Consider the following 15,621-nt stretch of genomic DNA (forward strand, 5'->3'; position numbering starts at 1 on the left):
AAATATGTAATAATAGAATAAAACTGCAATGTGTGTGTGTGTGTGTGTGTGTGTGTGTGTGCGTGCGTGCGTGCGTGCGTGCGTGCGTGCGTGCGTGCGTGCGTGCGTGCGTGCGTGCGTGCGTGCGTGCGTGCGTGCGCGCGCGCGTATGAACTATTTGTTTTAAATAGATTCTACAAATTTCCACAATCTTTGTGATATGCTAGAAACTTTTATGAATTACTTTTAATTGATTACAGTTATTATTGATTCAGTCACAGATATAACTACCACAATGAGATTATTTTTAATGATAATAGAGAAGATACTAATTACAAATATAAAGTGACATAAAAAGATACAAATATTTGTACTTTTGTGAAAAATTATCTATTGGCATTATACATCGTTGCTTTTATAGTTACGGGGAAAACAGAAATATAAAATGCTGATGTTTTTAATGCTTCAAGAAAATCTGTGTGTACATATATACATCGATAACTTAGAAGTTATTTATTTATATAATAAACGGATATAAGTTTGCACGTTTATTGATGCCATAATAAATAATATATATTATTGTACACAACAAACAAGATGTAATGATAAATTAAATTACTTAAATTTAAATACGCTCTTTTTTCGTGCATCTCCAGGCAGATGCCTGGTACCTAACAAAAGACGAGCTTTATCCTCTTCCTGCGGCACGGATTCTTCCGGTGGTCCTCTTGGCTTTATCTGCAATTTTTGTTTGATGGCTTGGCTCAGTATCACGCGCCTAGAGTCGCTCTTCATAGCCAGAAGCAGATCGAGCCACGTCCAGGTTACATTATGGTATTCTAGAGTTGGTATGACTAGCGCAACGTCGCGCAAATCTTCAATATTCTTTTCCTTATTTCCCTGAAATGAATAAGAAGTGATGCTAAAATTTAAACAATTGCTCGCGAATGTGAAGAAGCGAGGAGAACTCGTTAGACCCGTTACCTTATATGATACGCGAACAGGTACTTCTGGTATCTTAATATATATGAATAGTTTGTTCTTGTCAGCCCTTTCCTTCATTTTTTCTACGTCGTCTCTCCTCTCAATAGGTACATAAAAGGATGAATCACGCTGCGATGCTGGAGTCTCTTCTATACCTTCCGGGTCTCTCTCGGGAAAACAAAATTTTAGCATAGTATTGAAGAACTTCTTTGTCAGACCTAAGAAGAAGATTAAGTCACAATTAGAAACAACTATGTTTTCGTTGTCCTATTTCTTTTAAGCGTAAAAGTTAATATTTGCAAGAAATAACGTATTCTCTTAAACATTATTTTTAAAAAGTACTTTGCTTAAATTCTATAGAAGTAATGCATTTCTTTACCTATCGTAAGGGGAACCACGTTGATCTCAAAATGCTCTTTCACGGATATTCCTGCTACCGGTGCTTTTTCCCTACAAAAGACCCGAAGTGCCCTCTGCCGATCTACAGGCATGTTGCTTTGTAGCTCCGTCGGCACTAGTACTTCCGTATAGATCTGATTCGGCAGTAAATTCGTCATCCTGACATATCCCAATTCCAACAAATGTTCCACCGAATCATCGGTTTTGCTCGTTTTCGTATAAAGAAAGTTAGTCAAAATAAGATCGGCGATACCCAGCTGACCGTCCGCGTCAGTCAGTCTCCATTGCGCGTGTTTGAAGCAAATCTCAGCTACTCTGGCCACCGCGGCCGGTTTGTCCTTCAGTGTAGCTGATGCAGCCGCTGGCGCGGTGGTTTCCTTGTAGCAACTCAACATAACATCCAATTCTTCCGCTTTGGCTCCGAGTTGTTCCTTGCATTCGAACACGCTCGCCTCTAACCGCTCCATCTCCGTCAACAATTCCGGACTCGATTCGTCGGCCAGCGCTTTCTGCACTAGATACGTTTCGCGCTCGAGCCGTCTTAATTTTGCCACCAAGCCGCGCACCGTGTTTTGCAGCTGCTGTATCGGTCTCTTCTGATCCTCAACGGAATGTAATTGCAACTGAAATCTCATCCTCTGCAATCTTTCCGAGGCCTCTTTTCGCCTCGGTTCGACGTACAACAGCAAGTTATTAACTATGTCCAATATCATCGCATACTGCAACGAATTGGTGCACACATCGAGATCATGATGCATCAACGTGAACGCATCGGCTGCGGTAAAGTCCTTCCTTTCCCACGGACTGACCTCCTCTCTGGGCGGAGGTGGTACTTGGTCCACCGAACCCACGTCCAAGGTCTGACCATAACCGACATAGAAGAACTCGCACTTACACCGCGACACTATACGCTGCAGTTGATGCTGAGGACCACCACCGCCCCCCACCGTTTGGCTAACCACTCCACCGACGCTCTGGCCAGATCCCACCAGTGCCGGGACATCCGGCAGACCCGCTATGATGGTGGAATCTTTTTCCTAAAATGCGACACAATGCAATTTTATTGTATACCTTGTTACTTGCATAATCACGCTCCACGTACCTGGATATTATCTAATGTTAGCCACATGATGTTGTCGTCGATGTTATCGTCAATATTCGCGCTGACGGTAGCGTAATACTGCATGCATTCTAGTGATCCGACCCAGGTTGTCTTTGGAACAAGGGATCGCTCCTTCCAAACTGGGTGATGAACTCTCTGTAAGATTTCCGCCTTAGCCGCCGAGAGAATTACGTAGCCGCGGGTCTCGATGCCTTTTAACAACACTTGACTGTTCACCAAAGCGACTGGAAAAAATGTTGTCTATTCAATCAATCATCTTTTCATATCGACAAAACAGATAATACAATTCTTTACTTAACATAAATTATTGATACAGTAAAGCAAAAATATGACATACTTAGCCAGTTTTTGTGTAGAACATCGTCTTGATGGCACGCCGCCAATCCGCGCAACTGTTGTCCCCTAGTCTGCACTGACAAGTCATCGCTAAAGGCTACAGGCTTGTTCCCCGCTTCCGCTATCAATCTCTGCAGCATTCCCGCTGCCTCGCCTTGCTGCGGCTTCACAGTGGACACTAGTGCCACTTGAGTCGGTGTGCTCTGCTGATCGACCACGGCTGATCTGACGGCACGATTCTTGTGCGGCGTTGAGTTGTTATCTCTGTGAAAACCTTTGAGCGCCGCGGTCGACAGGTTCTTCTTGAGTTGTTGAGTCTTGATGAAAGAGTCAAAGAGCGCGAATGCAACGTCGCGATTGGTCTTTGTCCAAGCGCCGCGAAGATCGTGCACGACCAGTCGATGAATTGGCGTGTCACCGCTCACACCAGCGACCATCGCCTCCCTGCCGTAGCTGACGCGCGCAACGCTCAAGCAGTAACATTTCTCGACCGGTTGACGTAACGACGCGCTTTCCATCTCATCTTTCTGCAGCGCGCTCTTCAGCCAGATCTCGGCATCGCTGAGCTCGCAGTTCATGTATATGATGGACCATTCCGCTTGAGGTCGATGGATCAGACCGTCGTCGATCGGATGCAACGCTAGATTGTGTTCCGAGCTACAAGCCACTCTGCCACCAGTCACTTCGAAGCCACGTTGCATGGCGAACGACATCCAATAATTGACGTGAAAACGATGGAAGGCTAGAGTCAGTCGTACCTTTCTGTAGTGCCTGCTGAGCTGTTTCTTCCTAGGTCTGACGTTCTTAAACAACGGACCTTTCCTCGTAGGTCTTGTCGCGCCCGATAATATCAACTTGAGATTCTCGAACCATCTCAACGTACTGCCATAAAGCAACGCTGTTGGTGCGCTGGCTAACGTAGGTGAACCGGTTGGCTTGGTTTCCAGAGAAAGGCTGACATTAAGATTTTGAGAGCGGAATGCCCTGAACGAGTCGTGCTCTTGATTGCTTGAATACTCGGGCAATCGATCTGGCGCGCAAGGTATGGCGGCATGATGATCACGCGGATCGCCTAGGCACACCCATGCTAATTTAATGCTCAGTCTAACGTTGGGCAAGTGTAGCAATCGACAGTCATCGTATTTACTAGCCGTGCGCACGTACACGTCGAGATCACCCTTGATAATAATTTTCCCTTGCGTCCAGTCGAGTTCCAGGCCGGTCCACGTAAGTTCCATTTCTTCCGTGGTGTTATAAGGATCTAAAGAGCCATGCAGCAACACCGTCAACTGTTTCACGCAGAGTGTCAATCTGCCATGGAGACTCAATCGCATTTTATCCCAGAACGGCAACGGCGGGCTCGGGTCTCTCGACGGATGAAGGATTTTCTCGAAGCTGAGATTGCACTGCGCTATCACCGGCTCCCAACATGGACCGAACGCGTATCTGAATTTGTCGATGTCCCAATTGAGGTCGTGATAATACTTGAAGGACGTCATTCCTCTTTCCACCACTATGTCCTTCCATGGTGCGCCGATCTCGATTCGGATGGTTCTTTTCGCCCTCGGCGGTGCCAAAGCTTCCGCTCCGGCTAACTTGCCCCACACGTTTAAATTTTCGACCAGAAGTAACGGCTGCGGGAAATCGCGAAGCTGGAGTTTCCATTCGGCACACTTCAGACTGATCCCTCGGATCCACAACGTGCTGAATTCCAGACCATCTTCGGGCCAAGGTGATTCTGGATCCATCTCCCTGATAGCTCGTGTTGCCTTCTCCATGCCATTTATGGACGGATCGGCCAGAGCCAGTATTTCTAAATTCAACATGGTCCACGCGAACAGTCGAGTCCTTGCAGGTCCCGCCCGTTGCATCTGTTTCCATCTCTGCACATAAATCTCGGCGTTCTTTTTATTCAAACTAGCATATAGCTCTTCGACCTTTCCTTGAGGAAGCAGCAAATGCGCGCGACAGAGCTCCTGCACCTTCGTGTCCAACATCGCTTGCCGTTTCAAGCTCTCTTTATACTCGTCCTCCAATAATTCATAGTTGTCGCGCAGACGTACCTCGAACGGATCGTCGCTAAGCTCGAACGTCCACTCCTTGATCTTTATGATCAGATCACACGGCAGAGACTCCTGTGCAGGTACGTTCATAGAATGGATCTCCTTCAGCCATTTTCTGATGCTGAACAACTCGTTCTGTATCGCATTTGTAAATTGATGCTCATAAGGGAAACAGATTTTGATAGAGTCGAGATTCAACGCCCAGCATTCGTTCCAATCCAATACAAATCCCTCGTTACTCTGCCTCTCCGCTCGTACCTCCGCGTTGTCAGCTACCTTGATCAGTTCGAAACCCTCGATCATAATTATGTCAGACATGTCCAAGGTAACTCGAATGTAGTTGAACCTCCATTCATCTTGCGACCAACGCAGTTGATCGGACGTCAGTATCAGGAAATGTTTAGCGGAAATGTCTATGGAGACTGTAACCCCACCCGTGGCCAATAAGTCTAGGACGCGTTTCTTTTTATGCACCTCTGGAAAAGAAAGAAATATATGAATATCGTAGACTAGACTAGATGCGGGCCAATTCGCAACCATCATCATTTTTAAATATGTTGATAATTTATCACCTTCGATGCGAGTGGTGTTCATTTCTTTCGTTACGATAGATCTGAAATCTTCAGACTCCATCCAGAATTGTAACAAGCGAAGATGCAAATTGGGACTCCAAGCTAAATTGGTGCCGTCGAGGCTGACGTTTACCGCGTCAGAATTAATTGCAGCTTTGCACTTTCGTATCGCGAGAAATGGATGAGTTAAAGCTTGCGCATGTTGACACATGATTGGTTCATTTTTGTTGAGAGTTATCGCGCTCACGCCTTCCGCCACACTTACGAATCGCTTTGCATTCTGCTCCAAAGTTGCTACATCCAAGCGTATCATTATAGACACTGAAAAAGACAGACGTCACATGAGGAAACACTTGCAAATGGACCGAGTCACGCGAATACTCACGCTCGTTTTCTGCGATGAAGAACAGATTGCAATTAGTTATTTTAAGATTCAACTGGATAGGACTTTGTGATATTGTATTTTTCGTTTTTGCCACCGGCTGCTGATACTTGTAGCATCTACAATTATTTTTACCATTGTTTTATGTACTTTAATTTCCTAATAATAATAATACTTAAATATAATAGAATCTACTTTCTTCTTATTACCTGTAAGCCTGTTCAAGAAATTTTGCAAGTTCCAAGCTCCATTCTGTTACGAGAGCATCAACTGCAATTCCTATGGCGTTGCTACGAGTCGTCGCCAGCAATACCCCAACGGAAAGTGGGCTGCCCCATTGATGAGAAGTTTCCGAAATATTGCCATTGGTGCCATTTAAAGCGCAATATAAAGACTCCACGATTAATTCCGTGTTTAGATTTTCAGTTTTATCTGACGAAGAGAGAAAATATTACAAGAAATTATATATCATTGTGAGAGAATTCAATACTGCACAATTCATGCATCGATTTGTAATAAAAAGGTCGTAGCATTAATTTTTTTTTATGAAAAAAAATAAAAAGTTCTGGAAGGACGGAATCATGAAGCTACTGCAAAGACGAGGAATGGTAGAGGAACAAAACAGCGCATACGTGATTGAATACATATTTACATGCGTAATCAATATTTATGTACGTAATAAAAACAATTGTTTTACAATTTTAAAAGACGCTACGAAACTTTTATTACAACTCAATATATTTTTTAGATATATTTATACAAAAATCACATAGCATACCTGTAGACGAATTCAAAGAAAATTTCATATGTGCAACGCCACAAGAAGCTTCTTGCACATCTGGCAATTTTATATTCAACGAAGAATCATACAATTCTGTATTCAGCATTATCTCAAAGTTGGGTAGTTTATTTCTCAGTGATATACTGCTAACAGGTCTTGAAACACTATTTTCGTTAGTATACAAGAACGATTCCCAGTCTCTGTGATCGTACATTATCGAGAAATTATTCAACTGTACATCAATAAATAGACTATTCTCCTCCATCTATATATAAATAAATGAACATGAGTAAATACGCGTTTTTAGTTGAATGAGCAATTTGCTCGATTAATTCTCCTTGATTCTGAACCTTAACTTACTTTTGTTTCAATCGAGAGTAAATGTAGAGTCAAAATAGGAAGCTTCCCACGTATACACAAGCTGTCTAGGCTTACAGTGAGATTTAATCGTGCTGCATTAGCTTGAAACTTGGCGTGAACTTGAAGACTCTTTAAAGTACCTTCCAAACCTATCATGCTGCTGTCTTCGCTGCCAGCGATTATTAACGAATTACCGATTTTTAACGTAAAATCCTACAAATATTGTTAACGTGAGCAGTGCATTTTACGAAGGTAATATTAGAAAAATTATACCTTTTGTTTGTTATTTAAATTACTTAAAATAACAAATTGTTTCTTATTGTTATTTAAAAATTATATCCGTTTGTTTACAATGCAGAAACTTACTTTGGGCAAAATCGGTGCTAATCTAGTCATTAAATTATTGGACGAATCGGTATGTACACTGCTGCATGAAGCTGTACTTAATGTTCTTCTGTCTCTCAAGAACTGAATGAGACCAGCACCACCGGAGCCTACGGTTTGCGTTACTCCAACACACAATGTCTATAAATCAGATCCCATATGATTCCTTTTGAAAGTAGTCGATAATCAGAGATTTGTCTATTGAAGATTGCTATATGCCAAGTATCACATATAAATAGTGTTTCTATTTTTTACGTAATAATTGTTACCAAAACACTTTTTTTTAATTAGAATATCAAGAAAAACAAATATTTGCTATACCTCAACTGATAGCTCTCCTTGAGCCTTAAACGTGGCCTCTACTGTACCAGCAAATGTTATTTGCGAAAGGCATGCATCCGAGGCATGTCTTAATAGTTTCATAGCACCACCAATAATAGAGGCAGATGCTAAGAGCGTACGTGCACCGTGTACAATACTACCGTCCAAACTTAAGCTTTCCGCGCTCCCATTAGCCAACCATCCATTACCGAGAGCAAGTAAACTTATATTCTCTACATGTATAGCCATAAACTGTAAAATAAAAAAGTATCAATAATAATAATTATGTAAATAATAAAATGATAAAATGAATAATCGTATTTGTAACATGAAAAAGCAACACACATTTAAAATTGTCTCTGTACGAGTACCTGGACAAACGTTATAATAATTGGAGGTATTTTTTTGTTTCGGAAATCTAGTACTTCATTGGATTGCTTTATCTTACAAGCTGGGTCAACCGGAACGTCGTTATTTATCCTGACATCTCTCATTATAATAGCTAATAATTTTGCTACGTCATTGCTGAACAAACTACTACGCACACTTATCTCTTCGACTTGCTGAAATGAAACACCGCAATTTTATTTATGATACATTTCAATATCTGATGTAGAAAAAATACCACTCTGAGATGCTTACCAATGTGAAACCATTTTTGGTTATATTGACATCACGGAGAATAAAATAAGGTAAAGAAATATAGCCTACTCGCAGGTGAATTTTGTAACGACGTTTCACCAACCATGCCAATAGCCTCGGTATCATCCTGTTGGATAGACAATTGTCAAAATATATTAATAAACTACTTGTGACGCTCGGGAATTTTAAACTTCCACGCTTACCATGTGAAGGAACAGTAAAGAATTAAAACGATTACGCAGAACGCAAATAATCCAGGCATGTTTCTGTGATGTGACTTGAATAGAAATTGTTTTCTAGCTAAAGAAACAATACCCAGTTCCCAAATAATACTGCAGTTTAATCACATACTTTTTGTCACTTTATGTAGTATTACATGTTATGTATTTATATTTTCGTATAGTAATATAGGACACCTCCGGCGCTTGCCTAAACACATTTATACAAGTTGTACAATTTAGTACCGAATGTCAAGCATTTTCGGTACATTACAGCAAGATCATCACATTCATCACTCACATCGGGGCATCGGTTAGGTTACATATGATGCGGACGAAACACTTTCTATCCTTTTTCTTCTTTCAACTAGAAAGAAGGAAAGGAAGTATTCTGAAGAATTGGAAACGTCAACTGGACTAGAAGTCCTAGGCTGTAGTCCAGTTAGCGTTGCGAATGCTACGAAACACTTTCTATCCTTCTTCAGCTCCGGGAAGTTAGCCGGGCAACTTTTACTTTTTAATTTTTTATTTTTGGTTTTACGAATCGTTTGTTGGTCGTTTGTCGGTTATTGTTGGCCTAATTAAAATTTTTGTTGGCTAATACTTTTTTTTTTTAAAGAAAATTTTGTGGGAAGTTAGCCGGACGAAAATTTAACGGTCCACGGACATCACGTACACTTTTAATTATAAAATAATAATTGGTGTATTTTGATTACAACTGCTAGTAAAATAACGTTTCCTCGTTTGTCCATAGGTTTGTACAAGGACGCACCATCGTGCACTTTCAAGACCGTGAGCGGCGTCACGCAAGTCGAATTTAGCTCCTGCGGGACAAACTGTTTTCCGCGTGTCGAAAGAGCGGCGAATTCCTGTGTTGGGACCTCCGTAATCCTGGTGACCTTCATTCGTTCGAGACGTTCGAGGGGAAACAATCGGATACCAATCAAAGGATACAGTTTGACGTTACGTGCAACGGCAAACAGATGATCTCTGGTTAGTTAATTGGTAACTATGTAATCGAACAAGCGCATTCTACGATGCTTCATTAATTTATCGACGTTATATGTTCCATATGTGGTACTGATGGAAATATTATTGTACAGGAACTGCCAGACGTCACGGAATACGGTAAAAATTTGAACCCAAAGTACAAGATAAAATTATCTGAGGATTGTATAAATGGAACGAGCTTGCACAAAACTTTACCGATAGTAGTAGTAACCAGTTCCGGACAATGTGGTATCGAGACCAAGCACAGAGACAACAGCGTAAAAATTATGGGGGGCCCTTTGACAAGACATCATGCGACTGTAAACAGACCTGTAAATACTTGATTTTGTGGCTCAGTTATCATTGACAGTACTCGTGCTGACTTTATTCAAGAATTTGTGGATAAAAAGGACAGGACAATTTTGCCAACACTGACAATAAGCAACAGAACAGTCTGTATTTATACAGAGTTATTATCATTAGTATTCATACATCTGTAAATATATATTAGGATATTAATAATTTAATTTTTATATTCCATAGTTTTATTTCTTTTTACAATGGAGAAATGGTATAATTAATAATAATAAATAACTTCTTTTAACGACCCTTCCACTGACACATTTATTCCATTAAAAAATTATATAATTATTATTTCTAAATCGATCAATTGCTAAAATGTTAAATTAATAGGAAAAATATCGTTCGCATATATAAAATTAGAAAACACTTATGAAAGTTTTATATCGAGAATTGTCAATTACGTTAAAAAAGTGCGTCGATATGTTTTTAACTATGTCCTGATTTCTCCATGTGCTCTCCTGTAATGCGTATCACTATACAAAGGCTCAATATAACGTACGGTCTCTTATAAATACACCGTGTAACAAATATCTATGTAAACAATAAAGGTGTTAGTTATTTTTCATATGAGATCTCGTGATCCTTGGCGCTGAAAGAAAGTGTTTAATTAATACGATATCTCTCTCTCCTCTTTGATCGTTATGCCTCTTTGTACATTTGTACTGATAGAACTTACGAGGTTCTGGTGTATCCAATGAGATAAGATCGCCATCAAATGTACGTTTGCCTCGACTTAGTCTTGAAGGAGTCTTGCTTCGACGTTTGGCATGTGGAGTTATAGGTAGCACGAGTTTGTTTTCGGAACACACTAAGCATGTTTCAGCTGCAAGAAAATATAAATAAACGTACAAGGTAGTAAATCAATACAAGTTTAATTATGTAAAACAATAAGTTCCGCCGACATTTTACCATTAAATTAATTTAAATGCGACACTTTCCGGATAATCTTCTCCTCTTGTCAACATCATATATTGTATTTTCCATTGTATTTTTGTCATCCTGTAACAATTTCAACTCTTTCTACTTGTCTTCACAGGACTCTTATTTTCCTTTTTACTAACACTTCCTTTTCTCCGTGTCATCTAGAAGACATTAGCTGTTATCAAATAGTTCATACATTTTCTGTTAAGCTTAAATTTTCATTTAAGTTGTTAATAAATTTAAATATATATATATATATATGTATATATATTACATTTTTGGAAAAATATATAATAAAATATATAAACATTATATATAATATCGTACATAATGAGAAATGCATAATAAATAAATTAAAGAGTTTACATAGCAATAATAAGAAAATAACACAGCTTTACCAATTTGCTTGTCCTGTTAATCTTCACACTATCGTTTGTCCTGATGGTTCTATTTCTAAGTACTTTTATTTCCGACTCGTTATCTCGTTCCAGTTCTGCATTTGAGATTGTCTCCGAGTTAACGGGAGTTCCGACATTAAGTTTTTAACAGCGTTGCAGGCAACACATTTACATTATATTCTACTTCCTCGTCCGATATATTGACACGTCGAGTTCAATGCCTTGAACGTTTCCTAGACGCTACAATCTCTCCATCGTCCGTCGCCGTTTTCTTACAAGATAGCGTTACGTCATTACGCGAGTGTACATCAAGATCTAAAGTATTCTGAACAGGTGATTTGGATTGTCGATTCTCGATCTGCATCGATACCTCGACCGCAAATTCATCAAAACTATTGGAATTCATAGAATTGTCAGAATCTTCAGCTTCGAAGCTCAACCTTTTCTCAGCGTTAATACTTTCTTCCACGCTTAATTCGTCCAATTAGAGATTGTCTATTCCGCTTAACGCAGCGGCTAGGCTTAATTTAGTCTGCGCTTCCTCATCAAGAGGAACCTCCCTTCTTCGAACTATCGCATCATCAAAATTGACCTTGTGTGCAGATTTGATACGAGCTTCCTTACTTAGGTCCTTCGATTTCTTTAATATACTTTTACCCGGCGTTTGGCCGGAATTAACGTACGTTATCGTGTCATCCAATTGGACCTCGGGCGTCTTACACATTTGACTTATCTTCATAGCTGCGAATGGACTCCTCAGCTTTTTGGACGCGCTAGCGCGATGCAACTGTAGCAAATTTATCTTCGCATTTTCGTCTCGCGCGAAAGGTGACTTGCGTGGGTTTGAACCGATGGATTTGGATCTTATCTTACGCCGAATGAAATCGTTTTCCTTGGAGGACGTGGATTTCCTACTGCTCGGCGAAGAAGTGAAGGCGCGCTCCTTATTCGCGTCCTGCAGCGGATCTTCTTTATTCAGTGGACTTGTTCCCGTTTCCATCTTCTTCTTTCTGGCAGCTAAGATCATTGACCGCAGTGCGCTTGGCTTTGATCTGTTTGGCGCGATCTGTTTTTTCGCAGGCATTCGCTTCTTTTTGCAGGCACCGAGCTTAGCAGCAGTGCAGTCGTCCTCCTGCCACTGTCTGTCGCGACGTTCCTCCAACTTCGCGAATCGCGCGTCGCAATTTGCGACTTCTATGTACGTCATGTCCCAAAATCCCTGCAAGTCCCTACACGTGACCAGCATCTCTCCCCTGCCGGTTTCGCAGTCCTGCACCAAGCCGCGAAACCTTTCGAACTTTTTATTTATCTGTAAAATAATAATTATTCGACCATTAATTGGCAAGCTCAATTTATTAATCAAATTGTAACGTTTCGACCAAGGTTTCTGGTCCTCTTCAGACAAAGATAATGATATTACATCAAAACTTCCTTCACAATAGCATTAGAACTATGAAATGTTGTGGACGAAATAATCATGATTTCAAACTGAAATGAACAACGTATTAAATATACTGTTATCAATTACATCATAAATTTTTATTTACCAGCAAATTCGTCTACCCCACCGCTTGATTGATTTCGTACGCAGCGTCTTCTGGTACATCCTGCTCCGATGTCTGGATGTCCAACCATTTCCTGCACAGATCCTGGAACTTGTCGGTCTCCTTTTTCAGAATATACTTGAAGTACTGAGCAGTGCGTTCCTCCTCCTCGGCAGATATGTTTAAGTTTTTCATTACGGTCTCTTTGGTCGGGATTGCGTCGGACGGTGAACGACCGATGCCAAGTCGCTGCTGTTGCTCCTTCCTAGCGTTTTTCTTGCCACGACTCAGCGTGAGGTACGGTGAGAAGGAAATGAGATTTTCCGTATCGCGGTTGCCTTTGTTGACATCAACTGACTCGGCTGAATCAGCCTCGCGCGATGGCGTCTTCGTATTGTTATCGTTCGATGAAGGTTGTCCCTCCTGCGGGGCATTTCTCTTTATATTCTCGTGTTTACTTGACGCTGTTATTGTTTCTTTGATTTCGAACGTGCTATTTAGATCGGGAACCGGTTCATTTAGCTTTTGCTGTGATTTTCGTTTATTCGACGACGACTTTGGACTTGAGGTTTTGATTCCTACACTCCTACTATTACCAGAGATGTTTGTATTTAATTCTTCCGACGGCTCGACTTTCAGCTCACTCTTAATGTTATTTGTGTCGAATAGATTGAAGTCAGCTTGTTTGCCTTTTACAAAGAATCTCCTTTCTCCTGCGGGGTTTCCTCAACTGGTACAAGACCAAAGAGAGGCAGCTTTTGCAGTCCAGATGGGGGTCTGAACTCGTGATTAGCGGGAGCAAATGATTTTGGCTTCTTCTTATCGGATGTTTTGACATTTTGGGCGTTTGAATTGAGATGCTGTTTTGCCGAAGTGGAAGCTACGTCTTTTGAGCCCGTTGCTACTTGCTTAATAAGTAGATTCTTAGCCAACAATCGCTTTTCCGTAGCTCTGGTAATCCGTTTTGGCACATCATTCTGACGCTTTGCTTGCTTCGCTTTTGTAGGTGATTTTGTGGATGTTATATTCCAAGGAGAAGATAGAGAATGGTGAACAACACCAACTTTAAAAGCAGGCTTCTTCTTGGCAGCCTCCAATTGTTTCTTTCTGTCACGTTCTTCCCTCCATTTTTGTAACTTCTGGAAACGTTCATTTTTCAATTTCCCTGTTGAAAAAATCATTTCTTTTTCAATACAACATTGCTAAGAGAAATAGCTTTCTTAAAATAAATAATCATAAAAACAAAAGTGAGTAATAAGAAAACTGTACGTATTTTATTATATGAACACATTACATTATGTAGTTCTTTTTCTTATTTATTGATAAAAAGAATCTCTTTTTCTAGTACTTTCTCAATTTTTATAAAATTATAATATAATACGTATGTATACAATTTGATATTCTAGAACACATGTTCCAATCAAATTACTTTTTTCCTACTAATACAGTAAAACAATTTCTTTACAACTATTGAAAATTTGAGACATGGGAAGAAAACAAACCAAGAAAATTTATCTTTATTTTTACACAATTGTTAGCTGTAAAATAAAACTTTATACACTAGAATCTTGGGAGCTACCAAAGTGCATGTAGTATTGGGACAAATGTATAGCTCATAAAATAGCGGCAAATGAAGAAGAATAAGAAGATTCTAAAGCACTCAAATAACAAAAATATGGAATAGTTTTGAACGGGATTGATAAGTAAGATTATCTCGAGAAAAATTGGCAGAATCGATTATCTCAAATTTTATCGCGATAATGTAAGAAATAATTATCTAAGGCCTAAATAATAATTAGCGTTACATGTTCAAACGGAGGCCAGTACGAGACAAACATCTCTCGAAACAAACATCTTGCGAGACAAACACCTGTGAAAAGTCTTGATACATGCCTTGAAGGACACTCTCTTTCAAGACGGGAAACGGTAAAATCGTGTATTCCCTGAGAGTTTAATTTAGAGAAAATCATGCCATTAAATAATTGACTATTTTGCTGAAGGCTCACCGTATTCCGCACTCGGAGGCACCGAGACGTCCTGCAGCTTACGAGTCTGATCAAAGGCGCGCGTTCGATCTCCCTGCGCGATTTATCTTGCTTGTAGGCGCGTACATTTCTATTGTGATCAACGTTGCCGAAACCTAGTCGCGGATTCTTGTATTGTTGTTTAAAATTCGACATCCGCGATCGCCAGCCCGATAAATTATCACGTCCGTGTAATCACGTGACGGCACAACTGAATATGACTTCAAAAGTTCAAATTGTTTGCTATGGCGCTGAACGTTAGGCGGACGTGCGCCATGCCTCTCATTGGTCAGTTCAACCTAGGGAAAAAAGTTCCACCAATCCAAATTAAGGCGGAAGCATAGCTTTGGGCTCCGCACACAGAACGCGGCAAAGCCCTAAAAGTTAAAAACTTGCACTTGTCTTTTCTAACTTTTTTCCATTTTGAATATAAAGTCCTGTAGAGCGGACTTTCTTTCTATCTATACTTTATTTGTGGAAAAGGATTTTTTATTTTGCACAAGCAATAAAGAGAATTTTCGATGCTGCAATTACCATCGCGTTAAAAGTTTCTATAGTCAAAGGAATCAAATAAAGCAAGGCAAAAATTTAGACGTATAAAGATGTGTTACATTGTTACATACGGCTGCGCAGATGAGGAACACTACACCGTTTCACGGAGTGCATACAATTTTTTTTCAAGATAAATAAACCAACAAACGTTTTATTTAGTGTATCTGTGACCAACAAACGATTGCGCATCGATTGAGCCGAAAATGATAAAAAATTAATTTTCGTCGGGCTAACTTCCCACAAAATTTTCTTTTTTTAAAAAAAAAACTATTAGCCAACACAAAT

At 40.1% G+C, this 15,621-nt stretch overlaps 1 protein-coding gene and 1 non-coding gene across 3 annotated transcripts; both read right to left on the reverse strand.

Annotated features, from left to right (window-relative positions):
* Positions 1 to 351: 351 nt before the first annotated feature.
* On the reverse strand, positions 352 to 8,906 carry LOC105274669 (protein KIAA0100). Of its 2 annotated transcripts, XM_011330977.3 has the most exons (15): positions 8,530 to 8,906; positions 8,327 to 8,453; positions 8,056 to 8,247; positions 7,685 to 7,936; positions 7,346 to 7,504; positions 6,980 to 7,192; positions 6,617 to 6,884; positions 6,048 to 6,270; positions 5,842 to 5,957; positions 5,457 to 5,777; positions 2,823 to 5,360; positions 2,465 to 2,709; positions 1,343 to 2,399; positions 964 to 1,181; positions 352 to 879 (listed from the first exon to the last, which is right to left on the reverse strand). In XM_011330977.3, the coding sequence occupies exons 1-15, from the start codon at positions 8,586 to 8,588 to the stop codon at positions 595 to 597; spliced, it is 6,273 nt and encodes a 2,090-aa protein (XP_011329279.1). In that variant the 5' UTR covers positions 8,589 to 8,906; the 3' UTR covers positions 352 to 594. The 2 variants fall into 2 exon arrangements, with proteins under 2 accessions (XP_011329279.1, XP_011329280.1); XM_011330978.2 differs by lacking the exons at positions 8,327 to 8,453; positions 8,530 to 8,906 and having other exon boundaries at positions 8,030 to 8,159.
* Positions 8,907 to 9,972: 1,066 nt separating this feature from the next.
* On the reverse strand, positions 9,973 to 14,845 carry LOC105274668 (the record flags this gene model as incomplete). Its single annotated transcript, XR_003407271.1, has 4 exons — positions 9,973 to 10,979; positions 11,217 to 12,525; positions 12,764 to 13,925; positions 14,767 to 14,845. It is a non-coding gene; the product is annotated as a disks large-associated protein 5 (transcript).
* Between the last annotated feature and the right edge of the window lie 776 nt (positions 14,846 to 15,621).

The sequence above is a fragment of the Ooceraea biroi genome, chromosome 11 (assembly GCF_003672135.1).
Source record: "Ooceraea biroi isolate clonal line C1 chromosome 11, Obir_v5.4, whole genome shotgun sequence".
Classification (NCBI taxonomy): domain Eukaryota; kingdom Metazoa; phylum Arthropoda; class Insecta; order Hymenoptera; family Formicidae; genus Ooceraea; species Ooceraea biroi.